The sequence below is a fragment of the Lactuca serriola genome, chromosome 5, assembly GCF_051521515.1.
Source record: "Lactuca serriola cultivar US96UC23 chromosome 5, Lser_US96UC23_V15, whole genome shotgun sequence".
Lineage (NCBI taxonomy): Eukaryota > Viridiplantae > Streptophyta > Magnoliopsida > Asterales > Asteraceae > Lactuca > Lactuca serriola.
In genome coordinates, this window is record NC_136412.1 from 210,966,524 (window position 1) to 210,977,746 (window position 11,223).

An 11,223-nucleotide genomic window follows, 5' to 3' on the forward strand; every position below is an offset into this window, starting at 1 on the left:
AACCAGGATACCGACCTAACCGGTCACTAGCATAGCATCACCCTACATATCAGGGAACCGACCTTAACTAGGTCTCTAACATATACCATCCTAGCTACCAGGATGCAAACATATCAAAGCAATAACATAACAACAAATACCCGGATCTCAATCCGATAAAGGGACGGCCTTGGTGCCTTAGACCCTGATGATATAGTGAGGATAACTCACCTCGAAACTGCCGACTGAACAGATAACCCAAGCTGCTCCGATCACTGATACGATCTCCACCACTGGCAAACCACCAAAACACTGAACTCAAAACAATATCCAACAATTACCAAAATGCCCTTGGAAGTCAACTGGTCAACCCTTGGTCAAAGTCAAAGTATACCCCTGACTGACTTTACTCGCCGAGTCAACCCGATGACTCGCCGAGTCCCTATGCTCAGAATTTCCCCAATCTGCGACTCAACTCGCCGAGTCCAACAACTCTGAGTCCACTCACACACAACTCATCGAGTCATCCCTTGACTCACCGATTCTCACCTCATCGAGGTGTCCAAGAACAGACTCGTCGAGTCTAAGGCTATCTTCAACTTACTCGCCGAGTTGTTCTTCCAACTCGCCGAGTTCCAGGCCATCTTCAACCAACTCGCCGAGTTGTTCTTCCAACTCACCGAGTTTCAACCTATCTTCAAGCAACTCGCCGAGTCTACCCATGTGACTCGTCGAGCACCACCGGGTCTGAATCCATACTGAGGCTTTTCAAGCCATGCAGATGATCCAAACCATAGATCTACCCTTCCTAAGGCCATCCATCACGTAAAGTGGCAAACTTTACGTGAATCCAAGGAGATCTAGGCATTTTCACTCTAGGGTTTGGGTTTGGGACAAGGTAGCTCTTTCAATCACTTAAAAATAGGGACTTTTATGCATTCTAACCCTTCTCCATTCCAGATCTGAGGTAGCAACCTCAGATCTAACCTCTAAACTCCAATACATCAAAAGATATGATCTCTAACACCTCCAAAATGACGAATCTAGATAATAGCAGCTCAAACAATTAAGTAATACCTCAAAAGGAAGCTCCAAGAGAAGATTAATCCGAATCCTTGCAAAGCCATTTGACCCAAGTCTCTTCTCCTTCAAGATTCCTTCAACAATCACTTCTTCAAGCTCCAAATGCAATCTAATCCCTCAAAATCGCGCCTCAGGGCTTTCTGGACTTCAACAGAGGGTAAAGAGGCTGGGGAGAGGGTATAATGTTCTTTAAATATGGCTCATCCTCCGGGTTTAGGGTTTTCTCCACTCAGCGCCTACTCGCCGAATCCAGCCTCCGACTCGCCGAGTCAGCCACTTAACATGCGACCAATGTCGCGACCCTACTCGCCGAGTCCACCCATGGACTCGCCGAGTTCCCCTTCCCAATTTACTCTTTTAGCCCTTCAACTTTACTCTTGATATTCTGGGATGTTACACCGTCCTTAGTAACTGCAAGTAACATGGTTCCTTTGAACTCGCCCTTTTGGTGGGCTCCATCTACTACAATGGTCGGTTTACAGAAATGGACAAAAGCGCGTACCTACAATACATTGTATATCTATTCAAATACAATAAAAAATGGAAAAAATAATAGAATATTAAAATACTAACCGTACAACCAAGTGTGACGTACAAAAACTCAAAGCGATCATCACCATCTGTTTTAATATGTGTCACCGTACCCGGATTATGTTTGGCCAAATTGTGGAAATAAGTCGGAAGTTTGGTAAAAGAATCCTCTTTCGTACCCCTTAACGACAACAATACATATTGCTACGCACACCATGCCTGATGGTATGAGATATTGATATTCAATTGAGCATTCATATCACTAACAATATCTTTTCCCTGATAAACTCTACTATAATCTTCAGCTAAAACATCAGCAAGATATTCACCCAAAACATATTTGTTTGCTTGTCGGTGATTAGGTTGCAAAATTGTTGAAGAACAAGTGTGTACATCAACAAATTTATTCACTTGGAAAAGTCCATCAGAATTTTTAATTGTGTTGCTCTTAGTAACAAAGAACAATTTTTCGAAGCCCACACAGCCTCATACCTTGATTTGGTGGATCTACTTCTCCTTGTCTGAAAACCTTCTCGAAGACATTTTTTACCAATACACCGCTTTAAAAGTTCTTTGTTCTTAAATAGACTCTCACATTCAATATTTTGAAGATTGATGTCTACCATCTGTGTTGGGATTTCTTCATTAATATCAACTGGACATTCTGGTAGAGGGGGCATACCGTAAAAAAGGTTATCGGGAAACTTAGCTTTGACCTCATCACCCAACTCATCTCCATCTGAATTGCTTTTTAAGTTGGTTATATCTAAACATACATCAGCAACATCAACATAATCCCCGTAAAAATATTTTTTTCATCTTTTTGACGCATACATTTTTTCTTTTTACTTTTATCTACTACACGCTTATTCTTAACTTTAACTTCTTGTTCGGGAACATCAACACAACGACCACCCACGTCATTAAGATATGTACCAACATCATCATCACCAATATATTTGTAATTCTCAGGATCCACATAGTTAATAGGTGAATAACTAACATTAACATTTTTAGCAACACTATGAAATGAGGTACACTGGGAGTATTGAAAGTACCTATCGGATCGTTGCTCCCTTTATAGCTGCATACAGTACCAACCGGCTGATTTCCACTATCACCAGCCTTATTAACCGAATCTCCTTCATCAACCACAACAAACACTTTCACAGCCCTTCCTCCGCTACATTTGATTACATTTATCAACATTCTATCATCCATATCTTCAACTATAGCTATATAATATTTCAATTCAGGATGATGGAAACGAAGTCTAATTCTATATTTGTCTAACAAACCAATTTTGCTTCTTACCAAAGATACAAATTCACTATAACTAATATACTCAGAAAATATCAACGCGAATTCAGAAATACCTCCCTGTGGACATACGTATTCCAGATTTGTTTCAATAACTTGTCATCTCCCACTGGTTACAAGACAAATCAGATATCCAATTATTTTTTTAGAGAGATTTTATAGAAATTTCCAAAAGAAATAACAATTAAATTGATAATTTTCTACAAAAGTTTATATATAGTAAAGTTATTCTGTAGTCAAACCAATTGATTTTATAGTCAAAATTTAAAAAAAAATAAAAAATAACAAATTCACAGATGAAATGCAGAGGAAATCGCAGATGAACATTTAAGCCTGCTAAAACCCTATATATATACAAAAAAAAAAATCATCTGCAAATGTACAAGTGGCTAAAACACAGCTTTAGCCACTAATACATTCGTAGATGGGGTGTCAAAATCGCAGATGGACAAATCCTATCTGCGATTTTCATGGTCAAAATTGTAATTCTTATTTTTTTTTTTTGGCTAAATTTGTAAAATAATTAATGAATTTGGCTAATTTTGTTATTTTCTCACTTATATATTATTCCATTTATATCATTGTTTATATTAAATAAAACGTCATTATTAGTTTGAGTTACATCAATTCTTCATTCCACAACAATTCAATATATAAGGGTAAGTCATTATTTATATTCACACTTTAGTTATCTTAAAAAATAATCGGTTTTTGTATGTACATGTTCATATATTATTTATCCATTCAAACATTTTTTTTTTAGATATAATACTTAATGGATATACAAAACCGTGATATAATATAATAATGATGTTTTTTGCGTTTTTATGTTTTTATTTTTATTTTTATATAAGTGTTTTTTTTTTAAGAAAAAAAAATAAACAATGATTTTTCAGTTTCTTAAATTAAAAAAGAAAATTTCCAAATTAACTACCACTGAAAATAAAAGAAATTGTAATCTGGATTAGATGCTTCGAAATTGAATTTTGATCTATGAGGAATGGGTGAGTTGTCAAAACCAATGTTTTAAAAGCGGTTTGAACCGGCCGGTCGAAACGGTTGGACCGAGAACCAGAGGAAGAAACGGTTAAACTAACACCGATTTTAAGTTTATTTATGAATGAAATGGTCAGTTTTTACAAAAATTCGGTTGAACCGGTTAAATTAAACCGGTTGAACCAGTTAAATAAATACACATGGAAATGAATTATTTTCAAAACAAACTTTAGTTTTTTTACATCTATTTAGATTTTTTTGAATAAAAACACATGATTAATATTATAAAGTTTTTTTAATGTGTTTGTATTCATCTAAAACTATATTTTATTTATATATTATAGTCTATTTTATTTTTTGATGTACGTTGATTTATGTAAAACTTATGATTATGTGTTTTTTGTATTTGAGATTGATCTTTAACTGTATTTATGTGTATTTTTAATGTTCAAACTTGTGGATGTATATATATGTGTATGTAAATAGGAAAAATATTGAAAGTTATAGAAACCGGTTAAACCGACGGTCGAAACGGTTAAACCGAGAACCGGTCATCTTATCGGTTGAACTAAAAACCCGGTTTTAAAACATTGGTTAAAACACGAACTGCTTGAACTTATTGAACCATCTAGACATACATAATTACATATTAAAAAGAATTGAAAACTAATGTATTTTATACTTTATGTATTTAAATTGGAATTTGGCCATTATTTTACAAATATTTATTAAATCATTTTGATTTTAGTCAACCATATACAACCCTTAAAAACTTCTTTTATTAAAATTAAATATGTGATATTAAAAGGGTGCCGATCAACTTAATACTCATATACATCTATTAAATATGGTAACAATCAATTTATGTTACATATAGTAATAAATTTACAAGTAATGTGTGTAGTAAATAGATTGATAAAGAAAAACATTACCATTATCATTTAAGCTATAAGGTTGACAATTTAATATTACCAAAAAAAATTATCAAAAGAATTATCCTAGCGGTATGACTTTCTCTTTGAGATCAATGGTTCAAGTCTTTTTATGGATATAATTGGAATTAGGGTGTAATTTAGAAGTAGAACATTTGTTTAAAAAAAAAAAAGAAATTAAATAAATAAATGTAGAATTATCAAAGCCTTTTGTTGCCGATATGTTTTCTTCAATCCAAACTTTCACACCTTTTCGTATCCATGTTTTAGATTTTAATTAGTTTATAAAAATATTAAAACCTGAAACGTTATTTTTTGTATTGTTCAAATTAAAATAAAATTTCACCGTTTTATACAAGATACATGTCGCTTACATAATTTTAGTTATACATACTAATTTTTATTAACTTTATTTCTAATGTTTAAAAACTATAAATTAAATTATATTTGTTTTGATAAAGAAGAAATCGAGCTTGCTTCTATGACCATCTTTCAATCTTTAGGGAAATAACTTTGACATATTTAGTCGTTATTTATATTTGAAACTAATTAAAGCTCAAACATTATCATTTTTTTGAATTATGAGGATGAGGAGGACATCTATCCCTTTGTTACATATCAAAAACAAGTCCATATCATATCTTGTTCCAACTTTTTGATTAGAACAAAAAATGCGGTTTTTGTCCCATGGCCTTGGTTTCAAACTCTAGAACATAGTACAACATAAATTTTTCCTATCCTATTTTACATAACAAACGGAGCCTCAAGAACGACTATTCTCCCCTTTAATCATGATAGACTGAAATGGAACCCTTTTTATGTCTACAAATGTTGAATAATCAGTGTCCATGGGTTGTTTCCATGGTTCACCATCCATTTGCATGAAACCTTCTTCCCACATTCCACCTCTTATCTCAAATCCAATTGCTGCTGCCTGACCAAAAAGTTGTAGGTGGAAACCATGAATGAAAAGATCGCCATAATGTTTCTTGATTAGAATAACGCTTTTTTTTTACCTGTGCAATGTGTTTTGCTGATATTAAGTCGACCATAACAAATGATGCATGCCATCCTTGTTTAAATCCGAAAATTTCCAATAGACCATCGTCTGAATTAGCCTCCACAAAACCTTTCTGTATTCATAAAAGATGCAAACACTAAATGAGGTTCCCTCATTATTTCTATTGCTAAAATGGGATGTTACCTTTTCTAGATACTCGGGCTTCAAGTTACCCCATGGATTCCTTCCACTTGCATAGCTATGAAGATTCAAAGCGACTATGGACCTAATACTGCTCAAATATGTTGATGCATAAGTCATATATAAGTAAAAAGATCGGAAGTGGTGCATGGTGTTCATTTTTTTCTTCAAATAATTGATCGTTTAATTTGTGCTTCCATGAAATAACTTTACCTAGAGGGAAGTGGAATTAGTTCCCAAGTTGGGTTGTTTAACCTTTTAATATGCATCCTTAAAATGTTGTTTAGTCCCCTGCCAAAGTCAGCAATTATATGCATTTTCCAGTTGTTCTTTTACAAAAAAAAGTACAATTTACAACGTTTAAATCACCCAATGTTCCAACATTTTAGTGTTTTAGGTTTAAATTTTATCAAGCAAGATGACTAAATTAATACTACAAAACTACCTCAAGCTCGGGTCGGTCATACAAGGCGTGAAAAACCATCCTTGTTTGGCACTATATCCGGAGTAAATTATCTGTCACAAGAAAGATAGTCCGAAAATCTAATATATATACAAGTTTTCAAATATTGAAGTTTTGAACTGAAAATATATGTCTTCATGAACGATGGAAATGTATAAGAAACCAACTTAAATTCGAACCTTGTTTGCAATACGACCTTTTGCAAGATACGGTTTCTCATTCCGTAGATTATGGAAACCGTAAGCCACTTGGGCGTCCATTCCTGCAGGCATCACGTAATATGTAAAAGATCCGCGCCATTATTTGTAGGCCAGAATACCACGTCATTAGTTAGTTACTTAGGCTGGAGGGAGTGGTGCTGCACTCCCTCATAAAACCGCAGTGACACGTAGGCGCCACCTCACTCATTACCACAAAAGTGTGGTTTAATACCACACCCAAGGAGTGATGTCACACTTGGGTAATTTTTTTTAATAAATAAAAGGGACCAATGAGAGAGAGGGAAGAAAAAGCAACCAATCACATTGTTAGAAGGTTGTTTGAAGGAGTGCTACCTTAGAAGAGTGCAGAGCACTCTCTACCGCATCCACAGGTGGTGTTTGTGCTTATGTGGCAAGGAGAGTGCGGTCCAGGCCGTACCCATTCCCTCTGGTCTTAATTCTTTGCTTGTATTTTATATGTATAAATATATAAATATAGCGGCTTGAGATGTATTAGAGCAATTAGGTAGGTATTATAATTAAGAGCCCAATTCACATTGGAATTGAAAGTATGCATAATACTTGACCATTTTAGTTCTCTACTTCTCTTTTAGTCCTAATACTAAAATAATAGGTTTCTATATGATATTGAAGTGTGTATTGAAATTTTAACCTTTAACTATTTTTACAAAGATCCCACACCCCCGTGCTATCACAGTCATGAAAATATGCATAATACTTGACCATTTTAGTTCTCTACTTCTCTTTTAGTCCTAATACTAAAATAATAGGTTTCTATATGATATTGAAGTGTGTATTGAAATTTTAACCTTTAACTATTTTTACAAAGATCCCACACCCCCGTGCTATCACAGTCATGAAAATATGCATAATACTTGACCATTTTAGTTCTCTACTTCTCTTTTAGTCCTAATACTAAAATAATAGGTTTCTATATGATATTGAAGTGTGTATTGAAATTTTAACCTTTAACTATTTTTACAAAGATCCCACACCCCCGTGCTATCACAGTCATGAAAATATGCATAATACTTGACCATTTTAGTTCTCTACTTCTCTTTTAGTCCTAATACTAAAATAATAGGTTTCTATATGATATTGAAGGATTTTTTCCGATGCTATAAAAAACAAAAAGAATACCTATGCTAAAATAATTGTAGAAGACTCCTTCGTAGCAAGAAACTTTCTCAGGCAATTCCCCATCAATATCTAAATCCTGCAAACAAACCCATGAAAGTTCTACTCTTACATAAGTCATACACACACACACAACTAGCTAGATTTCGATTTTCGAACCTGATCAAGAGCAACCACTTCAGTTTTTTTCAATGCATGTGGGGTATCCAATTCTTCACCAGCCGGCATTGATATTAAAAGCTCCCAACTGAAATACAATAATCAATCCACGTATATATGATCACTCATAGCAGTTATATATACGTACTCTTATAGGCTACTCCAATAACATCTCAATTATCAGTTAAAAACTATGGTAAAAGTAGTCGATAAACAATATATATTTAAGCTTTATAAGTTATTAATTACAACTCACGTATCAAGACAACCAAGTGGAGCTTCAAGGGCCCTGTCAAGGCTCCTCTTTATGGCTGTTTTCCATTTAAAAGGAAACGAACCTCCCTGTATATAAGTTGAACAACATTTCAAGAAATCAAAAAGGGTTATAAAAAAATTGGGATTTTTAGTTCATTAAGAAAACATGATAGCATTACCCATCCAAAACTCCTAGACAAGTCGTTTCCTGTGCCAAGAGGGATAATTGCTGTTGGTGGGACCGGATCGCGACCCTGTTTGTGAAGCTCACCGAGGCACCCAAGGACCCAACCAACTGTCCCATCACCTCCTGCAACCTATCAAATTATAAGATATTACGAGCATATATTTGTATAGAATGTAAGTTGAGATTATGGAAGAAAGGTTGATGAGGATGATATGTACCACAATCCTTAATCTTTCACGAGTTTCTTTGGCACAAGTGTCTCCAAGAGATGCAAAGTTTTCCAAGCAAGCCAATCCGTATTGAACGAATTCATGAGGTTTTATATTTTGAAGATCAAGGACCTATCACCCATAAAAAAAATTAAAAAAAAAAAAACAAAAATCTAGTATGAAGTAGCCGAAATTTTTTGTAAAGATAAAGAATCTTGAAATTATAATCTTGTATCAACAATACAAGTAGTAATCTTGATCTATTAAGTCCCCTTTACTAGGTGGACATGACAATGTCAATTAGATAAAAATTGCAATTTCTTTTATCATCAAGAAATATGGAATTCAGGTACGACATGAATTTGCTTCCAATCTCTTATTTGTGCAAAAGATGTAAATGTTTTTTTTAAGTCTAATCATGTCATGTTACTTCCTTTTAGCGTTAGTGAACAACGGTTTACTTTTTGAGCTTTATATTTGGCTTCTCTTTGGGCTAACTAACATTTGTTTAATTTTGCAAAAATGTTTTACAAAATTTATACTTTTAAATATCTAGGGCTTTTGTATAATGTGTGGAAATGTAAATGCAAAAGCAACCATCATTGTTGTTAAATTTAGTCTTCTTTTGACATTTTGCACAAAAAAGTACAAAAGTCCCCATAAACATGCATATTGCTTAAAACCCTCATAAGTGATACCCCATTTTCTTGAATTCAATTCTTTTTTGTAATTAATGTGTCAATATGTTCAGTTGAAGATCAAAGAACTATGAATGGCATAATACCATAATACCCGAAACTGATAGTATTAAGATCATTGTAATCTGAAAAGTACAGATTAGTTAAGGTATATAGAGACGAATAAATGAAATACTTAACCAACATAGAAATTAACATAAAACATGCATATGAAAATGTAACGATGATAAAGAAGAAATAAATAAAACCTGCTCTACACCCATGAGATCCGGCAACTTGGATAAAAGATCAGAGCCATGGCGGCCACCGCTCTTTGAATTAACAAAAACAACCAAAGGCGATTCAGGGGCGACGGGGGGAGGATTATCACCACCATCATCGGAAAAGTCAGCGAGCTTGTTAGCATCGAAATGGTGTTTTCCGGCGTTGATATTTTTAGCCTTAATGGCGTCACTGATCGCAAGACGTAAATACTCAGGCATCGTGATCTTCTGCCTCAATTTATCTTTAGAAACCTTCATTCCCGACAAAGAACAACTCCTGATCGATTTTATCACCTTTGACTTACTGGAGCTTTTATTCATCGTGGGCTCCGGCCCCGATGAGGCCATTTTCTTTTATTCGACTCAACCTCCGATCTTTTAATGCAAGGCCCTGAAATCTTTGATCTTTGAACCTCAAGATTATCGAAAACAATGAATATAGTAAGAAGAAAATTGAGATCGACGTTTGGTTTCTGGATAGATATATAGAATGTGTGTGAAAAATATGGCCGGCGTGTAGGTGGTGAAGGTCGTTTTTCGAAGTCCGGCGGAGGTGTTCCGTTTAAAAATCTGCTCTTTCTTTTGATTATTTTTTCGTGCTTTCGGTTCACGTCCATAATATGATGTGTGTCGCTGGATTATTTGGCAGGTGCTTTTGTTTTATCAAGTTTTTTTAATTCGGGGTATTGCAAGGGTATTCTAGGGTTTTGATAATAGTAAACGACAAACAAAAATTGCATTATGTTTTTCTTGTTTAATGAATTAGTTTTGATTTAAAAAATATATATAATTCACATGTTTTATATCTCATATTAATAGTTTTAATTTTTTTTTTAAATATATGAATACGTTTAAATATGTGGGATTCTAACCGGTTGTTGAATACTAATTCTACAATTTTTTGGGTTAATCGTAAAAACTAAAATAAGATCTTTTAAATACATAAAAATCACACGGTTGACAGTGGTGGAACCAAAAAATTTCGACTGGGGTAACACACATTTTTCTACAATAATATATAATAATATAAAAAATATATTACGATATCATTAGATATGAGTTTATGTGTAGTTAAAGTTAACACGACACTACAAAAATATAATAAACGAAACATGTTTGTGTCGTCGTGTATAAAAAAACCAATGTCATATTGTGCCGTGTCCATGTTCAAATTTCTACACATCAGTTAACAAGATACGACACGGAAATAAAACTCAATAAACACAATGACTTATACATGCTAATCAAATATTACACAAAATAGTTTCAATTAAAAAAAGAATAAATTACACAAATGCTCCCTATGGTTTGGGGTAATTTGTACATTTGGTCTCTAATTTATTTTTTAACTCGGAAGGTCTCTACTGTTTGTTTTTGTTGCGCGATTGGTCCCTCTCTTATCTAAAAAGACTATTTTACCCTTGATTTTTTAATTTATTTAAATAAACACACTCCAATGTCACTTCCACCTCACATTACCGTACCTACTCCATCTTATTTAAATTAATTAAAAGTAAATATATTTAAATAAATTAAAAATATATATATTTATTTCACTTGACACAAACCCTGACTAATAATTCGGGGTT

General features: G+C 33.7%; 1 protein-coding gene across 2 annotated transcripts; it reads right to left on the reverse strand.

Moving 5' to 3' along the window:
* Window positions 1-5,390: 5,390 nt before the first annotated feature.
* LOC145053527 (diacylglycerol kinase 4-like) lies at window positions 5,391-10,248 on the reverse strand. 2 transcript variants are annotated; one of them, XM_079001577.1, is made up of 12 exons: window positions 9,620-10,248; window positions 8,683-8,805; window positions 8,457-8,594; window positions 8,279-8,364; window positions 8,023-8,110; window positions 7,867-7,942; window positions 6,685-6,767; window positions 6,488-6,558; window positions 6,256-6,333; window positions 6,046-6,133; window positions 5,858-5,974; window positions 5,391-5,775 (listed from the first exon to the last, which is right to left on the reverse strand). In XM_079001577.1, the coding sequence occupies exons 1-12, from the start codon at window positions 9,980-9,982 to the stop codon at window positions 5,605-5,607; spliced, it is 1,482 nt and encodes a 493-aa protein (XP_078857703.1). In that variant the 5' UTR covers window positions 9,983-10,248; the 3' UTR covers window positions 5,391-5,604. The 2 variants fall into 2 exon arrangements, with proteins under 2 accessions (XP_078857703.1, XP_078857704.1); XM_079001578.1 differs by lacking the exon at window positions 6,256-6,333.
* Between the last annotated feature and the right edge of the window lie 975 nt (window positions 10,249-11,223).

What these genes read in the sequence shown, in the direction of transcription:
- LOC145053527 (XM_079001577.1), bottom strand. Translation starts at nt 9,982, where the DNA reads ATGGCCTCATCGGGGCCGGAGCCCACGATGAATAAAAGCTCCAGTAAG. An exon ending in CCACTTGGTTGTCTTGATAC is followed by an intron (nt 8,111 to 8,278) that starts GTGAGTTGTAAT and finishes ATTGTATTTCAG; the next exon opens with TTGGGAGCTTTTAATATCAA. An exon ending in AAGTGGTTGCTCTTGATCAG is followed by an intron (nt 7,943 to 8,022) that starts GTTCGAAAATCG and finishes GTTTGTTTGCAG; the next exon opens with GATTTAGATATTGATGGGGA.